The 20,459-nt window shown below is 37.1% G+C and overlaps 1 protein-coding gene across 1 annotated transcript in view; it reads right to left on the bottom strand.

Moving 5' to 3' along the window:
• The window catches only part of CNTN6 (contactin 6), a 149,643-nt gene that overhangs the window by 76,732 nt on the left and 52,452 nt on the right, over positions 1-20,459 (bottom strand). The window contains exons 3-5 of the mRNA XM_074914602.1: positions 13,838-13,964; positions 6,513-6,688; positions 5,118-5,178 (exon numbers count right to left, since the gene is read on the bottom strand). Of these exons, the coding sequence (XP_074770703.1) occupies positions 5,118-5,178; positions 6,513-6,688; positions 13,838-13,964 (364 nt within the window). The remainder of the gene's footprint in view (positions 1-5,117; positions 5,179-6,512; positions 6,689-13,837; positions 13,965-20,459) is intronic.

Raw genomic sequence — 20,459 nt, 5'->3', positions numbered from 1 at the left:
AGTTCCATTTCTTTTTGCTCCAGGCAGAATTTTGACAAAATACGAACACTATTTCCAAGTAATAAATTGAGTTCTTGGTATATTTACTGTAATTCATTCTATTCAGAAGGTTGTGCTCCACCTACCCATACACCGGGAGAGGTAGGTAGTGCTGCTGTAGTTATATTGGATTCTTCAACTGTGGTTAAAAGTCCAAATGGCAATTTTTGAGCTGTAAGCCTATTTAGTGACATAGAGATGATAGTAGTATTTCCATTCTCCAGACAGGACTGATCTGCAGGGAGTGTTGCTACTGCAGGTTGCATTTTCTCATCTGCTCACGGGAAGATGAAGATTGTGAGATGTTGCCAGGATCATCAGGAGAGCTGTGCAGAGCCTGGAAAGGACATTTTTTTATATCTGATTCTCCACATATCTGCAAGTTGTGATATGTTTCTGCATTATATATAAGAAAGCCCTTTGAAAACAGAGAGGTAGGCTTAATGCATTACTTGGCGTTTGTAGGTTATAGAAGGATGTAAATTGAGGCAAGTCTATGACTTTACCTGGAGTGTCCCTACAGAGGGTAAGGGAATGTAGTAAATGAAGTAAAACTTTTGGGGGCTGTATCTTTGATGGTGACCTGTTTCAGCCAACTGGAAAGCTGTGCTCTTCCTTGTGTTTGCTCTTCAGTTATCAGTTGTCCATCCTTGAGTGCCGACTGAACACTAAATTGAGAAGCATATACCTCCTCTTAAAAAAGAAAGAAGTTGCAGTGTTCATCCTTGCAATATAAGCTGCTAGACAGCCTGATCAGTATGCCAGCCCTTGCATGCAGTGATGAATTAACAATCAGTTTAAAGACCCAGAGAGCTTTACTCAAGGTGGTAGTTACAACATCTAGCACACCTTTTAATCAAATCCAATTGTTACAGAGGGATTTCTGGACACACACAGTACCACAATACAACCAATCCAGAAGTGTATGTGCCATTTAGACTAAAATTCATGCATGTTCAGACTTTGCAAATTCAGACTATCTGATCTAAGTGTATTGATTTTGCCATTTTTCTGTTTCAGAGCATATACTACAAGTAAAAAGGGTTATGACATTTTGAGGCATGCTATATTGCTTTGTGATGTTTCTGTAATTTGTGTGCAGTCAAAGGTAAATAACATGATGAAGTAATCAGATGAAAAGTAGGCTTTCATGCTAGCTGAGCATCTCACAGACAGTCACTCTAACAGGGCTTTGCTAATGCTCAGACTGTCATGATCTAGCAAAGACTAAATCAACTTGATTGCCTTTAATATATTTCCCTTGAAACGGTTAAATGCTAATGATGGACTATTATTTTGTTTCAGAATAGAAAAACTCTGTCCGGGAGGAATTATTTCCTCTTTAATTTGTTATTTCAGCAAAACTGTGTCGTCTTCTGTCTATCTGACAAAAAGCACGTGAGAGCACTTGGGAGCTGCGGATTTTATTCCAAGTGCTCTATCTCTCATCCACGCTGCTATGAGCACATCATCACTGGCCAAGAGGAGGGAGGATGTGTATATTTAGAAAAATGCTACTGAGAATAAGCACCAAGCAAAACCCCTCAGCACGCCTTTGAAAAATATGAATATGGTCACAGCCCAAAAATGCCAAGGAAAAATCCTTCCTTGGTCTGTTTCCTGGGGGAAACTTTTAAATACGTGGTCTAATGTCTGCACTGTGTGCCCTCCTTTGTGATTTGGGACAAAATTACTAATCCTATTCATGAATTTAAATTGTTGTCATTTTTTCTCAGAATTCATGATTAATAATGGGGGCCTGAGGTCTGAGAAAGCCGCAAACATCACGACTGTCTATCAGCAATGGTAGAACAATTTGACTGAGAATCTAATTTAAGATCCCTAGGCAACTAGATGTTTTCAATTAATACTGAATTTTCTGGGTTTATGCCCTGAATAGTTATGAATAGTTATGAGTTCACACATGGGTTTTTTTCATGGTGGAGTACTTTTTTTTTCCTAGTTTGTTTAATTGCACTTCTTGTTTTTCCCATGTATCTGTTAATATCTCTGTTATAGACATGTATGAGAACTAAAAGAATTAGTAAAAGGCCTGGACAGACTGTTTTACTGCAGCTAGTTATGGGGATTTCCCTCAAGACCAGTTGTTTGCACACACTTACTTTTACTTAAAACTGATGAAATAATTAAAACAAATCCCGTGTGCCTTGGGATAGAGTTCTGGTTGAAGCCATATTTAAGCAGTTCTCTACAACAGGGTTTTTTGTTTGTCTTTTTTAAGGCATGAAATGTGATTTAGAAACTCTTCACTAATAAAAATAGATTTTTGCAAAACACCTCATTAATATGCATATAAATGCATCTTGGCACTACAGAATAGGAGAAACTCCAGTTTTACTGATCAAAATTCTTCTTTAAACCTGGATGCTTTTTTCTTTTGTGGGTTTTGAACGCAACAGTGATCCTGCTATGTCTCTCTGTGGCTCAGAAGTGATAGCTTCTGTGCTTGTGCCTGGTCAGGCTCTGTGGTGGCTTCGGGGCTCAGGGCAGCTGCTTCATCAGAGGTGTCTGCTCAGATGTGCATGCAGGAGAAGCAAAACCTGTGACAACCGGGAAGCTTGTGCACAAGCATCTTTATTTTGGTTTGGAAACTAAGTTGTGTAAAACCTGAAGGAAAACCATCTGTGTCCCCACCTCTTCCTTCAAGCTGACTTTCTTGCATAGTTCACAACAATGAACTCCCCATGGAGTTGTCTTTGACCTTCCTTTTACGTAGAAATGAAGTGTTACTGGTGACCTTGTGTTGGATGTCAGTACTGAACTTGAAGGGAGAAGGTACCATGTGGGTGGCAAGTTGTGACTGGGGAGTAAAGCTCAAAACTCAAATCTGCATGAGGACCCCTGCACATAGCTACACAGGCTGGGATCTGACACCAATGCTTTTTAACCAGACTCGAGATCCAGATCAACAGCTCCAGCTCTTGCAAAACACACGTTAGCTTTTCAAAATATACTGCTTGCTGGGTAGCGAGAGTAACACAGGATTTATAGGGAGTTTTCAACTTTATTTATGACAAAACAAACCTTTGCCAGGAAGTACAAGTAGCATAGGGCTGCCATCCTATGTATTCTGCTAATGCATTTATGTTCTCTTGCTCTGCTCTCTCACTGATGCTGTCTCTCATTTTCAGCTTGTAGCTTTAATAATCTATGCCACTTCCTTCTGTACAATATTCCTCCCGCAGCTTTCATTTGACAGCTCTGTTTTTAATAGAGGATAAGCATGAAACTCCAGCTGAATCTGAAGACGTATTTCTAATCTCATACTGCATTTATTTTGCTACTCAGAGAGCTCACTATCTTGAACAGACGAAAAAGTATTTTTCACATATTAAGTTGAGACATACAATAGGTTTCCAGAGGTATCATTAATTCAAACTCAAGCTCAGAGTTAGTTACCTTGTAGTAAAAAGACAAATACACATAAACCCTGTTACTTGGATAATAGGCTTGATTCAATTACTTATCATGGTGATTGCAATAATATGCCAGGCAGCCCAATTCAGGGAATAGTCCTGTTTTGTTAGGTATTGAATGAAAATGTCATAATATCAACATGCCTGCCTGCCTGGATTTTAAGATCTAGATGGAAGTATTGGTTGAAACAAAGAAGTAAATTGGATGGAAACATGAAAATGAGAAATATGAAAATGTTCACTGTGAAATAACTGTTTCAAGGTAATTTGTTCCACTGTTCTCATCAAGTCATTATAAGATTTTCCATGTACTGTCTTTTTTTTTTTCTATTGTAAGACAAGTTAAAACTTATAGTTTCACAGTGATGCTGCTAAACTGAAGAATTTTCCTGTATGTTTGTGTTTGCCAATGTAAATGACAACCTTCAATTTGTCTGTCCTCTTTTACACAGGAAAGGAAGTAAATGTCTGTCACTGCTAATGAAAAGTAGTGCGCTTCTGGAATATGGGATGTATTATTATATGGTTGCTGTTATGAACTGGAGGATAAAGCATGGTGGCAGCTGTGGATTTGTCTGCTGCTGTGGACAAACAGGATGCAACTTTGTTGTAACCTGCTCCCTGCAGTAACTTTTGGAAGTGTCTTGGCAGGGGTATGAAGCCTATGTAAAGGAACTGCTTGATATTTAGTCCATTTTTATTGTCATATGTTGGCATGAGACTTCAAGCTATTAGTGAGTGCTTCAGAGTGAATGCTTCACCAGCATGGAATATCAAAGAACTAGTGTTTAACAGCTGAAAATACCTAATGCCATGGAGAAAGTCCATTTTCTGGCAAACGGGTTCTCTAGCTTCTAAGTGGCATCAGCTCAGATCTGCTTTGCCTCAGACAGGCCAGGAGTCACACAGGATTTCTTTCAGGTTTACATGTCTGAGCACAGACCCCAGGTCCACAGCTGCCCCAGGAGTGGGGAAATTGCAAGAGGGCTCTGCAGAGCCACCTCACTCTCCGGGGGAAGGTGCACACCCATGTTTAAATCCTTAGTAAACTCAGTCTCATAAATAAAAATCTGCATTGTGGTGTACAGTTTATCTTCTCTACTAAGGAATACTTTCAAAGGATCACATTTCCAACAAGAGCTTGAAGATGAGACACATCTGTGCCCACCAGCGTCTTTCATTCCCCTGAGGACTATTGGTGATGCATTTGTGAATGTAGAGACAGACATGGACCAGTGTCCTGGGAAAGGACTTTTCTCCTCTCTATTCCTTACCAGTGAGGCTTTCCTTATAAGATTTTTTTTTTTTTCCTTCTTTCACTCTTTTGGCTTTCTCGAAAACTTTCTCCTTACAAAGAGTTAAAAGAATACAATTTTCTATTTCACATGGTTCTGAAATGACAATAGGTAAAAGTAAACATAGAAAACCATAGGAAGGAAATGCAACTAAATATGCAAAGGAGCACTGGCCAGAAGAGCTGTTTATATACCCCAAGAACTGGAGCACCATGCCAGCGTGATGCCCTATGGGCTGGCAGAGACATGAAAGGGAAACCAAAGTGCTTGCAGGAATTTGAATCAGGGGTAGAATTTTCCAGAAAAAGATTAAATAATTGAGTAATATGATATGTTGAACAATCACCAGAGCCTTTTTTCTTTCACAGATACTCCTGTTTTTCCTTTTTTTTCCCCTTTTTGAAAATCTTTTTATACTTTGTTTGAGGGCATTCCTTTTCATAGAATTATAGAATCGTTTAGGTTTAAAATACCCTTTAAGATCATGGAGTCCAAGCATTTTCTTTAGGTCTTTTCCCAGCTCCATTCCCAGCCTATCCTGGTTCCTTGGGGATTATAGATTTCATAGACCATTTTGAGGTAGTCATCTATTCTCACTTCTTTCTCAAACAATTTTCATCTCTAGGTCTTGAAATTATATCCCATACAGGAAGGCTGCCTTGCAAAGATGTTTCAGAAAAAGTGGCAAAATAATGACACAAAATTTTTGTTTCTGTATGACCAGCTCTTGAGAATCAAAAGCTCTTTGAGAAATTCAGGGTAAAACATTATTAAATGAGATACAATATACCGTTTGATCAGCTCTAATAAAAGAGAGTCTGTGAACCATCCTGACCTCTAACGTCTCCTTTGTATAACCCCTGCGACATGAGATTTGCTATGAGAAATGGAACAAGATTAATAATTAATACATTTGCTGGTGTCTGAAATAGTGACACAAGGTTGGCTTTAGACACATGTTTTATTAATGAGGTTTGAAAACAATTGCTTTCTCCCAGCAACAGACAGCTCAGACCTTTATACTGAAGAAAAAGGAATGGAGGTAATATCTGTAGGTATTTTGTTGATGCTATTGTTCCCCCCCCGGGCATTAACAGAACTCAGTCACCACATACAAACATTGTGAAAAAGATCGTGAAGTTGTGAAGAAGTGAAATGGGGAGCAAATCTAAAATAAATTCTAAATTGTCTCAAGACAGCGTATGTGCTCTACCCAATTGAGCTGAAATACGGAACACGTCAGAGCGCAACTCACCATTTTGCACACTCTGTAAAGAAAAGAGTGTTTCTTACTCTGTTAATGTAACAAAATACTAGTGTGGCAATTAAGGGTACAATGTTTTTATAACTCAGTCAGACCTCATTATGCTATAGAAAATAGCCTAATTTTTGGCAACACACCCCCCCCCCAAGTTGTAACTACCTGCAATATAGCAAAGATAGCACCGTTTTAAAAAGTGGAAACACCTTTATTGAGTGAAAATAATTGCACTCATCTTCATTGACCTGTTGATTTTCTAAAAGTTATTGTTATCCTGAGGGCTAGCAGCCATCAGATGTCTGTTTTTGTTATTAATATTTACTAGGAATGATTTTTTTTTTTTAGAATAAGCACTGCTGAAGTAAGACAAACCTTTTAAACAGAATCACCAATGATACTTTAATTATCCAATAAATTACAGTTCATGTGCAGAATTAATCGGAAAATAATGGTCTAATAAATATGATCTTCCCAACTTACATGCAAATTGAAGCTTTGCCTTCCTGCTCAGAATTGTTCCAAATGAATTTGTGGCCAAACACTGGTATGTTCCAATATCCTGTTTTTTATGTGGGTTATTGATTGCCAAGCTGCCTCCAACCAACCTGTAGTGATAACTCATGGTAAGATCAATATCTGTGCCATTTTGCTTCCACCTTTGAGGGGAAAAAAATCAAATTATGCTTATAATTTACAGAGCCTATTCATATTTATCTTAAATAGTGTGCTGTAGCATACCTGTAATGATAAAAATGTAGTTAAATATCACAAAATTATATCATTTTTCACACAAGACTGCTTCTTACATCAATCTTAATTATATCAATAATTCTGTTCTTTGAAAAATCTTTACTGCCTTTATGCTAGTCACCAGTGTTCATCCAAATGTCTACAAAAAATAATTATAACCTATTCATACAAACTTAGTTATCCATCCAGTTGGGAGTATGGTATATGTCTGGACTACAGCTACCTTATTTTTTACAATATAAATGATACCTGAATGTGCTTTACGGTTCTTGCAAATTATGTCATAAATTTGGTTACAAAAATGATTTGAGATATAGATCAGAAAGGATTACACTTCAGAGGACAGATGAAGGCAGAGAGAGAAGTTTTTATACAGCAAGTTTGAGACCGATAATTTAAGGATGAAAATGCTGCTGTTTTAAAACATGATTTGTTCTTGTTAGTCCACGAAGTAGAAAATGGATTGCGTCTGCAATGTTACACAGCTACTTACAAATGTCGAAATAAAATTTCAAAGAAAATAAATATTAAATATTTTAAGAAGGGAAATTATGTGGCTTTACTGTTAGTCACAGAAGGGTTGAGTTTTCATTATCCACATGAACTCCAAAGGAAGAATAAAGGACCTCAGTCACTGATATCTGCAAGCTTTGGGCTTGGTAATGCCACACTTTACGTTGTCAGCTATCCTAAAACTGCATAACAACATATTTTCTTCTCCTAATTTTACACCATAACCATCACTTTAGCCTGTATCATTTCTGTAGGCCTATGTGGGTGTGATGCCTACCCCTCCATAAGGTGCAGAGACCAGAATTGCTAATGGCTCACTTTGGGTTTACAGAAGGCTTCATGGCAGGCCTCAAAAGAAGGGCAATTGTCTCCTTGTTAATTATCTGAAGGATCACAGCATTAAAAAATTATATTTCGTGTTAGTTGCAGTGATAAACTTACTGTGACGGTAGTTTCCCCAGTTAACAAATTGAAGCAAACTGGCACCATAACTATATTCCTGGAAGGTCTGACTTGGATATACAGCACAATATTTCTATCACCCACAGACCTTTCCCTGCATGATCACACTGCACAGGTAGTTGTTCTTTTGGAGGAAGATTTTCAGACTGTGCTGTGAAATGCAGTTCTGTGTTCCAAGGGAAATCTTGACAAATATGTACAGAGGAAGCAAGGATCCTGACCTTTCAAGTGGGCACTTGTTTTTAAAGATGAGTAATGACTGAATAAAATATGAAATCAATTGAGTTCTGTGACCAAATTCTAGTAATGTTAAATAATTTATCTGGATCTGTCAATCACTGCCTCCATTTTTATGAATGCACCAACATTAAGAAACTTAGATACAACAGTGAACCACCAGTAAGTCTTCCTAGCAAATGCAGCTTTTTTTTTTTGACCTTTCCATACCTCTGGTCTTTTCTTTTTTTATGTTTTGCTGCAGTTGGTCTAGGGTTTTGCTGTTATTTTGGGGTATTTTGGTTTTTTGGGGTTTTTTTGTCCCCCAGACATGAGCAAAATCTTAGCTGGTGCCCATCTGTGAGTCTGTTCTATGAAGCAGTAGTCTGTATTGGTGTTAGGATTTTGCCATATTTCAAGCTTTACATATGGTACATGCTGTTTAAACCTTTCGGTTTTCTAATATAGGATATTCTGGTATTTAGTTTGTCAGTTCTCTTTAATTTCAGAATCAATCACTGAAATAGCTGCTGTCATCATTACATGGCTCCCAATTAAGCTTTATAATTGTTTTTCAAAACAAATGCAAAGTTATTGGCTTAGTTGCCACAAATGAATTCTTCACAGTATCCCCATAATCATTCTAATCACCATGGTACAATGATTATTAAACTGTGCATATAGATCAGGGGTTCATATCCTGGTGTGAGCTTTTTTCTAATTAATAGGTTTACATCACTGAAAGAAGTGAATTAATGAATTCATGTGATAGACAATGATTTAATGACTTTGTGTGTTCTGCAGTATGCTCTCTAATGCATAGAAATCTTAGAAGAATTATTTTAAGAAACTTTTAACATAAGCCTGTTAAGACAGAGATCACCTATATATTTTTGTGAACTTCTTCGTGCAGCCATTGGAATATACTTTTCATCAGTTATAGGAAATGTAGCCTGGAACAGTTGTTTCAGAACCTAAACTTTTGAAAAATATGCTATATCCTGATGCTTAATTCATTAGTTCCCTAGAAATGTAAGACTTCTCAAATCATATTGATATGTCCAAACCTGAAAAAAACTACAGCTGTGTGTTTTATGAATTCATAGAACAAATGATCGTGTTCTGTTTGCTTCAAAGTCTGTTTTATAGAACACCAGTTATTAAATGTTCCCAATAAATTCTTCATTAAGTTGAAGACTTTCAGAACATACATATGTGGGACCTCCTCCCACTTCTCATCTTGATTTAAAGATCTCAAGCAAGAGGTAATCTGTTCTCTCGTGTTCTCTTTTCTTAGATTGTTACCAATTTATCCTAACATTTGAATATACAAATATATCAGTATTCTTCCAAGCCATTGTTTATGTTAAATCTTTGATGCTGTACTTGTTGGGAAGTTCCTTCTAAAGTATACTGCAGTCAAATCACTGATACAAGGATAAACTTTTAATATATGATGATTTCCTCTTATTTATCCTACTTAATCAATATGTTGATTTGATATTCAAATAACCTCCAACTTCAAGCAAATAAAAATGAGGAGGAGAATTTATTAATGAACATGAATATGTGAGTATTGTGTATTTACAATGCAACTGCAAATTATTCAATCTTTCTTTAGGGTAATATAAAAGAATTGTGAAAAAAAATAATTTCTATCATGTTTTCACACTGAAAAACTATTGATCTAGCTAAAAAACCTCAAAGAATACAGAAGCACATAAAACTTGTAAAAATGGTGACAGAGATCTTTGCAAAATACAAAGACTTGTTTGAGAAATGTCAATATGTTTCATTATACACAAGTGGACTGTTAAGCTGCATACCCACGGGTTTCTAAGATGTTTAGGCTTCCCTTATCCTCTCTGAGCAGAATTTCTTCTGGGGCATGTGTCTACTGACCCGACACATCTCCCTACACCCAACCCATGATCAAATAAATCCAGGAGAGCAGAGGAGACTGAGTCCTGGGAGCTGAGTCCTCAGCCTGGAGCTGCTACTTTATAGGGGGGGGGGGGGGGAAAAAAAAAAAAAAAAAAAGCATGAGGCATCCGGCTTGTGAACACTTAAACAGGCTGATAATGAGCTTCAGAGCAAGAAGGTTGTTTCAGGGTGATAAAACTGCTGTTTGTTCACCTATAATCTCTGATATTTTGGTAAGGAATATTTTAACTTTTGAGATAAAGTTATGATTTCTGATAAGTGAATAATTTCTGATCACATCCGTAAGGTTACTATACAGTGATATGTAATGTCTAAGTAGCTATAATTAAATGAGTTCCATTTCTGTGATTAATGTATCTGGAAAAGAGTATTGTTCCATAGAAAGTATTTAGAAAAAGGAAGCATTTTCTTGCAGAAGATCTGACTTCTTTTTGGAAATGAACTGTGAAGGTGTATCAGTTTCAGAGAAACTATTAGTCTATCAATGTTGAAGCAATTAAGGAATTAGTAAGAGACTGCACTTAGGCATGTGCAAATATTTTTGATAAATTCAAAGGCAATATTTCATTAATCTACTTGCCTTTAAAAAAAGTTACATTTAGGACTATTAGAATTTCCTGCTGGAAGAGCTTTCACCAGCCCTACAAGTAAAATCCTAGAAATTTTACAAAGCACACATGGCTGTGTCATGATTTTTTACCAAAGTTATCACAGCTAGAAGCTCACACTTGTATATATTTTTCCCTACTACTTTTTGTGTGGATATGTGCAAACATGATTTAATGAATTATCTTTTCATTGTATTGCTATAATAAATAAATAAATATATATATATATATATGTATGTATTTAAGTCTTCATTGTGTTCTACATTTTTTAGATTATTTGCATTCAAATGCAAACGTCCTGCCAAGTCACCTGAGAGTTTCTTGTACTTGGGACCCCCACCCCCAGTATACAGTATTTCCATAGAGGAAGAAAATAAAAAAAGTTTAAAAACTATTGACTGTGTACAAGACAACAGGGGTTGAAGGCACTTTCAATTCTACTCCACTTTTGAAGCAGAATCTGCAGTGAGTCAAGGGACAACATTTTAGTGAAAAAGTACACTGTAGCAGGGTTGTAATTTGTTTTTCAAAGGTATGAATAAGACAAATAGATTTTTGGGGTTACTGGGAAGCATTCTACAATTTTATGCAATGATTATAAACATACTTCATGTCATTTGTAATCATCTTTGTGCTTGTGTTCCCCTCACTTTTAATTGTCTGTTACAATTATCTTCTGTGGTACTTTGATTGGGAATGAATTTGAATCTATCTTATTTTATTCCATCATTCTATGTTATGTTAAAATATTAAAATATTGTTATAGTGAATAATGTTTATTCTTGTCTTGGGTTTCTTATTTATTTGCTCAATTGACTGTTCTCTGTGAAGATTTTTGTGGGAATAAAATCCTCAATTTCAAATTTGCAGGGAAATTCTAGGTTATGTGATTACTCTGAAGAGCGAATATAAGTTCAGAAAAAGATAACTAAGCACCTGAAACCAAACAGGAAATGTCAAAATACTGCAGAAAACACTTGCTTGGCAGGCTCTAGGTGACTTCTTTCTGTTTGTTTTTTGTTTTGTTTGTTTTTTGGGTTTTTTTTTCAGTGTGAAGGAAGGCTAGTTGTACTGAACTGAATGACTTAATGGAAGAGAACTGTGGAATGTGATAATTCATGGATAGGCTGTAAGCAGAAAAACAAGTAAAATTTGTTACATAAATTACTTGATGATAATCTCCCAATCAACTATGACAGAAAAGCTTAAATGCAAACAATTATAGATCTGATTTGAAAGGTTATGTTTATTTATCACCAACATCACACAGGGAAACAGTTGACAATGTACCTGATATAAAAATTTTGACTTTATAGAAAAAGGCATAATAGATAAAATGGTATTTTTCAGGCTATTTACATAGATTTCCTAACACATGTGCTGACTTTAGAGATACTTCTATCCATATTTTTGTTTCCATCATAATCAGACCTACGTTTTCTGTTACTTCCTACAGTGTCCAACAGGAAATCAGTGTCTCTCATTTTTTATTACTTAGCCCTTGCTCAATTCTTACACTGTGGTTGTCAGACACACAGGATTTTGAAATGAAGTTGAAAAAGATTGCTACTATATTCTCTGAGTCTATAAGACTAATATAGTACATAATAAAATAAAGCTTTTAGGAAATGTTAAGCATTTTTTGCTTTAAAGAAAAGGTATTAATCAGCATTTTTATTTCTCTAAGAGGTGTTCAATATCAATATAGCTTGTACATAACTTTATTCCTGTAGTACTGGTTCTGCATTTCTGAATCAAAGAAAAACCTTGCAGTAGTCCTTGCTGTTCTTTTCCATCACTCAACAAAGGATATGATTAAAATTTCATACTGTACTTGACTTATCTAAAATTGTTGGAACTTTAAATATATGGGCTGAATCCTTATCTGACAAAACTGGCATTAGCTCTAGTGAAATCAAAGAAAAGTGCTGAAGACTCCCCATTCCTTTCAAGTCATGGTGAAAAGCTCCCAGGTTGTAATAGAAGCAGTGATAGTCTGATAACTTCTAATTGACCTAGATGGTTCAGGATCCATCCCCAAATGTTGATCTCATCTTTCTAGAGTAACTGAATCTTTGCAAAATGTCCTTATTGTGCAAAGAAAAAAAATGAATCTAGTTAATGAACAGGTAGAAAGTGAAAGAGAAAAATGAGTATCAGATATATGATGGGAGGAGACTTCATAGCTCTCCTGCCTAATGAAACCTGCTGTCTTTGCTACTTGTGCATGTGAGGAGTCCATGGTTAAAATACAAGAGTCGGTAATTTTTATAAGTCTCTGAGGAAGCTGCCTCTCTAAGTAGAGAGGAAGTAGATGGATGGATGAACTGGAAAGAGTTGAAATTCATGACATGAACCAGTAGATGTTCATGTTGAAAACAGGAAGAAAAAATGGGATGGTAAATGACAGGATTCCTACTCATAGGAATAGAAGTTACACTGTGAAAAGGAGATGACGTATTCCTTTACTACCACAATATTTGAAAACAAATTAATACATGAAGTACAAAAGCCAAGCTGATAACTAGTAGTGCTACTTTACAGAGGAAACTGTTGTGTGAACAGTTAAAAGGTATTGAATAAATACTGTCTAAGTATTTGGTAGGACACAATTTTCTTTCATGTCTTGCATGAATGATTTTTTTTTCTCAAATTTCTTTTTCGCAGACCATTATTTTCCTCATTCTTTTCTGAAGAAAGCACCTTGTCACTCTTTTCCAGATTTCCAGCTTTTCCTCTTATTAGACTCAGGTTTCCAGATCCTTGGTGCAACAAGCTACGTTTTAAATGATGAGTCCATAGTTATTGAATAAACAAAAAATCCTGTGTACTAAGGTTTTATTAAGTAAGTCTATGGGGTATTGTAAGTGAGATATCAGAGCTGTGCCTTGCTGTTTCTCTAAATAAACACTATAAATATATACATGAAATGTTAGAATTAAAAATGGGCAAAGTTGTTGCTCTTTTTCTTTACAAACATTTATTGATGTACGGAAAGTTTTATCAAATACAGATACACAGCATTTCTGGTTTTACATTTTCACAGCTGTTCTGTGGATGCAGAAGTAATTTTGTATGTCTTAAAATACTTTGGGGGCCATTTTCAATGATGTACTTTCTTTTCCAGTGTTAATTTTCTTAAGAGTAGACTAGCAAAAATACTTTTCCTTCATTCCTCAAATTTACTATACCTATGTATACTCTCGCTGGCAGTGCTCGATACATTTTGAGGTATGTATGATGGTGTGCTACTGATTAAAACACTGTTAAAAGATTTACAGTGAAACAATACTTTTTCAAAGTTGACTTCACCTGTAGTATGGGAGTGGATATCCTTTAGCCGTACAGTTCAGTAGGATTTCTGGATTTGCTGAGCCCATGGAATAAGTGATATCATATGGCTCTTGCATAAAAATAGGACCATGAAGGGTTTCTTCCCCTGTGAAAGAAAAACAATAATTTAAGATTAGGTATGTTTAGCGTGTCCTTACACATAAAAGTGTCCTTTGGTGTCCTTTGCTTTCGGTCAAAACTTAAGGTTTGATATTATATTCAGCAGAGAATCCACCTCCAGACATTTGACTATTAAGGAGGAAATATTTCAAGCCTGATTGATAATAAAATTGCACGTCCTGGGTGTTGGTGATTTATTTTGCAAGTGACAGTGAAGACTAGCTTCTTTGCATATTTCCTATGGAAGCTATATGGCCATCTGTTAAATATCCCCCGTCTACCTCATACTTGGACTTTAGATTATGCCTGGAAGCAGGAAAGGGTGAAGTTGCGGCTTTCTGTGTTTGGTGTTTGTACATCCCTGCTTGCCTGGTGAAGTGGATGTGTCAACCTCACATCACCCTCTGAAAGCCAGGCAGCTCGCTGACCGCTGCCAAACTCTGGCAGCACAGACGTTTTGCTACAGTAGGTGAGAGCACATGCTATGGGAGAGGGAGAGGCAGGACCTCTAGCAGACCAGCAAGGAGCTTCTAGGTCAGGAGGTATGTCGTGGTCCTGGGCTTTCCTCTCCACTGCCATTGGCCTCTCTTTCTGGTGATGGGTTCCATCTAAAGGAATCAGTCATTTCCTTCTCCTCTAACTCTTCACATCCTTCAATATATTACTTTTGTATATTTTAGCTGGCCTGGCTTCAGGGTTTGGTTTGTGGCTTTTTTGTTTGTTGGGAGTTTTTTCCCTCCTCATATGAGCCCTTTTAAAACAGGTATAGTATTAAATAAAGGTTGGTCATAATTTTCACTAGAATCTCTATCCTCATGGTGACCCACAGAGTCTAGTTACAGCATGTAAACACCAGGGGACAACAGACACATGGGCTGGGATGGAGACCAATTTGCTTCCTCAAAATCTAAGTGGTTTCTGCAAGGAAAACTTTCGTGGAGATTAAGTGATTTTTTCATGGTTATAAATGAATATGAATGACAGAACAAATAAATGATCCTAGATCCTTGATTAAAGCTTAGCCACTGGACCATCCTTCAGTTGTCAGATGTCTTACGTGAATCCAAAAAACCCAGAAAGTTTGCAGTACAGTTACACAGCTGAGAAGAAGAAGTATTAACCCCAGAAACTAGTTGCTCTGCAGTTGTATTCTGAAAGCAACATAGATGTTGGAAGTAATCACGTCTGATTTTATTTGCTTATTTTATCTGTTTGTTGGTAATGAGAGAGGGAAGGTACAACCTGCTTTCCAAAGGCCACTGCTTCACACCTTGTGTTATCACTTCAGTCCCCAGGTTGCCAGGTGCAATCCTCTTGCTCTATAGCTCTGTAACTCCTGGAGGATTTTCTCAGCTCCTACAAATAGGTCTTGCTCTGACACTGGCAGAGTCTCCTCCTGCATCCCCAAAGATGATCAGCTGTCTTGATGCATTAACTCAGTGTGTACCCCCAGGCAGATCCCCAAGCATCACCCCAGCCAGCTCAGCTCTGGCCGCTGGCACCCTGTCACCCCAAGCACCTTTTGCAGGGCCACAAGCAACTCCACAGAGTGCACATCAAAAATCAGATTGTCTGTATCTGCTACCAACTGTATACATATTCATCTCCCTTTGTACTTTTCAACCACTTCAATCTATGTCCTCTAAATTTTAAAAAAGCCAGATCAGCATTGTTGTCAGCTTTCATCTTTTTGTGACACTTGATGTTTTTCTGAGAATCCGAATCCTGGAATTGTATGAATAATTTTTAGCTGAAGTGATGAGAATATAATATTTACATTTTTAAAATATCATTGATTTTTAATCTTTATTTTATACCTGGAAATTTTTTAACTAAACCAGAAAAGTTAAAGACTTCATCTTTCTAGGAGTATAGTTGGTTTTTACTGATCAGTGTAGTCAGTCTTTTCTTCTTCAGTGGATCGAAAGCAAAGAACATCTGGCAAAACTCTGGAGAGTGATGAACAAATGAAAATGTTCTATACTTAAGCTTTTTTGACCAGAAGGCTTTTTAAGGATGGCATCTGATAATCGCAATATTTTCCATATATCTTAATCGAGATGCACATTCCTGTGCGTTTGTTAGCCTGATTTACACTGTATATCCTTCAGAAACTCAGAAAGTCAGCCCAGCTGTGAGCGTGTTTTCATGAGCAGTACCTGTGAGAAATAGCCTTCAAGAGAATTGGAGTAAAATTCAAAGTAGCAGTCAAAAAAGATTGATTTGTTTTATACCACAATAGCTGTTTGGGTAGACACATCTCATTTTGAGAATATCTCATATTATAAAGGAGATAGCGTGGGCATACTAGAAAGAAAAAATACATCCTCTCAGTTTAGGATATAAAGTAAGTCAAGCTAGTAAAACAGCTGAGATGAGCTAGTGGTTTGATGATAAAATATTAAACTTGGCTGAACATTATATGTGATGCTATAAGTGACATAACAGACCATAAAATGTAGTAAATCACATAAAAAGTATCTGTTTCCATAACTTTTTCATTCTGTTAAACTTTGCAGGCTATATGTGAACTTAGAGTAGACTGCAAATATTTCAGGATTTATCCATAACTAATGGACACACGTGAAAATCTCAGACAATATGAAGCAAACCTAATGAAAGAAGCCGTTGCTCAAATACATTCAAGACATGATAGGCCCTTGCTGTTTACTTGTGGTGGGGTTACTCAAATACCTAAAGATTGGTATGTGTTTCAGCCCTTACCTCTTCCTAGATCTTAAATTAATAATTTTTTAAATTATTTATATGGTGGTTCTTCCAGGGGTCTTTAGTCACAGAGCAAGATGCTATAGGAAAAACAACTCGTATTTTACAGTTCCAGCTTTCTGATCAGAAAGATTACACATCTCACAATATTGACCTAAGACCCCAAATTATTTTTCCTTTATTTCATACTTTCAGAATTAAATAATTGTAAAGTAAACCAGAACTATTTCCGTTTCTCGTGGTGGTCTTTCTTGTGGAGAGTAGGGCAGAAAACAATTTGTTCAGCAAACCGTGTGGGGCAAGCCAGTGTGGCTCTCAGAGGTGGTGACTGGATATAGTAAACTAATCTTTGTTTCTTTCCCTGCTACTCTTGTATTTTTAATCCCTTGACAAATTTTAAGATTTCTTTTTTCACTGTTTCTACAGTTGATCCTTTGACTTGTCTTTGGTAGGAATCTTCTTCTCTTCTGGGTTAATTTACTTAGCCTATTAGTTGTTCTTGTTACCTCCTCAGAACTGCCAGTGAAAAGCTTTTCTAAAGCACCAAAACCACCTAGAGATCTTTTTTTCATTTTTTAAATCAATGTAACTGAGTGGGCCTGAAATTAACAGTGGTGAGCTACCTGACGTACATAAAAATCTCTGGTTTAGCTGATAAAAATATAAATATTTTGGTAAATCAAGTATAAAATTCCCATTTCAATTTAGACTCATTTGTCATTTGCAGACTTTTGAACATCTAAGTTCTAGTATCCCCTTTCAGTGTCCTTAATACAGCAGACCCTTATTGTGTTGAACAAGGACACAATAGTTTACATGTACCCTAACAGCTCCTTTGCTGTAGACACGTCGCAGTCCCTATCACAAAAATATTGTCCATGAATTTTAGTAAAGGTGGCTTCATGCTATCATTTTGTTTTCTCTTTAATATCCTTTTCTGGTTGCCTGATCTGCAACAGAGAATAACACCAGATTTGTGAGAAATGATGTGCACTTTCAGAACCAATGGTGTATTATGAGTCCATCTCTTATTTATAGAAAAGGTCAGGCTGGTCATTTCTAATTTCCTGATGCATCCTTTTGTGTTTTGTATAGAGAATGGCCATATATTTCTTCCCCATTCTCCAGATTCAATACCAGTCATCATGATTTCTTCACAGGAAAAATGAATCTTTGTAAGACTGTTTACTTTTGTTAAGGTTTAAGTAAGTCAGATTTTTTAAAATCTATTGTAATATGAATATTTGATTAAATGTATCATTTTTATACATAAAACTTGTGTGCGAATCCTCGGTATGGTTCTTGACAGCAAATATAAACTCTTGTTATGAAATGTTTTATAAGAAGTTAAAATGTATTTCTTTATGATATCCAATCAGTTTGATCTCCATAAAGACCATAATTATGCTAGTCTGAATTCAAATCTAAAGTATGAAAATGAATCAACATTCCTTTATTCATTATATGATATTGTCTTCAGCCAATACAGAGATTAACAGAGTGTCAACGGAAAAGGAGGAAGCCTATTTTTTTCATAATTATGTATCAGCAGAAGATATCAGAGTGCTTTCCTCTCACTGCTTTATGGGCAACGGTTACTGGGCTATGATATTCATGTCAAATGTAGTCAAAGAGTTTTTGGATAGTCACAATAAATATTTAAATGTTTATGCACAGTCTCATCCAGACAAGGAGAATTAGACACGAATCTGGAGCCCACACTTAATCAACTTATTTTCCAGCCAAATTCTGCTCCCTGTTCTTTCCTGTTGTCTGAGTCTGTCTGGCTTCTTACTTAGCTCCTTATGAGGTATCTGCTCAGCTGGAAATGCTAGGCTCTACAGCCTGAGAGCAATGTAGGCTGGCCAAACCATACAGCCTGTGAGCAATTTAGGCTGGCCAAGACCCAGTATGTAGCATATGTATAGATAACTTAGTAGTCCAATATTGCAAAAGAGCTGACTTTTTTTTTTAATCCCTTTGCTACCACAGATTTTCCTTTATGTTATGATTTTATTTTTTTTTTCCCAAAGTGGAGTTGTAATTTCTATTACTCAGTTCTATTTGGTGAAACTGAAAGTGTCTAGAAACATCATGCTCTGTTTGCAGAGAACAACCACATAAGGCTTTAGGTTTCCTGTGTGAATCAGCACCAAGTAGACAAATTCAAGAGGATTCATTGCTCAAGGACCAGAAATGTACAGTTCTGTTCTGAGAGCTCCAAGGTCTGCAATATTTGCAGCTCCTGTGATTACTTCTGCTGCCATGATGCTATGTGGAGCTGCTTAGAGATTAGGAGTCCTTTGTACTTTGTCAAGTAAAACAAGTAGCTGCAGGTCTTGTATTGAAAAATCCCAAATAAATTATGGATTAGGGCTGTTCTTTCCTCACTTGGACTCATGCACTGGGCATGGAAGGGTCGTGCTGCTGCCTAGGCAGGTATGAATGTAGCATATCAGTGTATCCTTACTGAAGATAGGGACCTGCTCGAGTGGGTCCAGAGGAGGCCACAAAGATCATCGAGGGGCTGGAGCACCTCCCTGTGAGGACAGGCTGAGAGAGTTGGGGGTGTTCAGCCTGGAGAAGAGAAGGCTCCGGGGAGACCTTAGAGCGGCCTCCCAGTACTTAAAGGGGCTACAGGAAAGGGGGAGGGACTCTGCATCAGGGGTGTAGGGATAGGATGAGGGGTAACGGTTTTAAGATTAAAGAGGGCAGATTTAGATTAGATCTAAGGAAGAAATTCTTCCCTGTGAGGGGGGTGAGGCCCTGGCACAGGTTGCCCAGAGAAGCTGTGGCTGCCCCCTCCCTGGAAGGGTTCAAGGCCAGGTTGGACGGGGCTTTGGGCAACCTGGGCTAGTGGAAGGTGTCCCTGCCCAGGGCAGGGGGGTGGGACTGGATGATGTTTAAGGTCACTTCCAACCCAAACCATTCTATGAAGATTGTAAGAATAAAGAGGCCAGAATAATGGTAAAACCTGTATTCTAAAAAGCTTCTAAATGCAAAACTGCTATAATTCACATAAGCAAACCAGATAAGGAGGAATTTATCCAGGCTATTAAGTTCCAGGAAAGCTGTAAATTCCAGGGGTAGTGAGTTTCTAATGAATCTTTCTTAATGTGCCTTAGATAGAGCCTCATATCTGATCCAAAACATTAATATGACTTTATGGGCCAAAGCTGACACCTGATTAAAAGGCCTCTTTTAAATCAGCTTGATAGTAAAACACCTGTCAGTTCTTGCAAAAAGGATGGGGCAGGTGAGTTGGAGACTTCTTCCTTGTAATGACAACATGCGTAGAAAAAATATGAAAAATCCAAATGACTTCAAAATCTGTTTAATTTTCTTCACAGCCAAAGACATTGATAAGTTTTAATTGGAAGAGGGGGAATTTTTAGGGCCCACAGATTTATAAACGTGATGGAGTCTTTCCCTGCAAGTAACACTGGGGCTTTTGATTGAATGTTGTCAGAAGCAGAATGGAATGATTATTTTCCTCATCAAAAGCCTGGATGATGTAGCTCAAGGATTTTAAAAGGAGCATGACAGATGCAAAATGAGAGGTAATGGATGAGACACTGTTTGATAACAGGAAAGCATAAAGTAACACGCATCAGTTCAAGGAATCAGATAACGCTGAAAGAGGAGATGAGAAAAGAAGAAGCAGAAAAGAGCCACGAAAGCATTCTGTAAAAAGAAAAACACTTGTCAGTACTACAGGCAGTGGAGGCAGGCTTCCCTCCTCTCCCTCTCAGTG

This window comes from Athene noctua, chromosome 10, assembly GCF_965140245.1.
Source record: "Athene noctua chromosome 10, bAthNoc1.hap1.1, whole genome shotgun sequence".
Taxonomy (NCBI): domain Eukaryota; kingdom Metazoa; phylum Chordata; class Aves; order Strigiformes; family Strigidae; genus Athene; species Athene noctua.
Note: the sequence above shows the minus strand (reverse complement) of the source record. Positions and strands in the feature narration are given on the sequence as shown.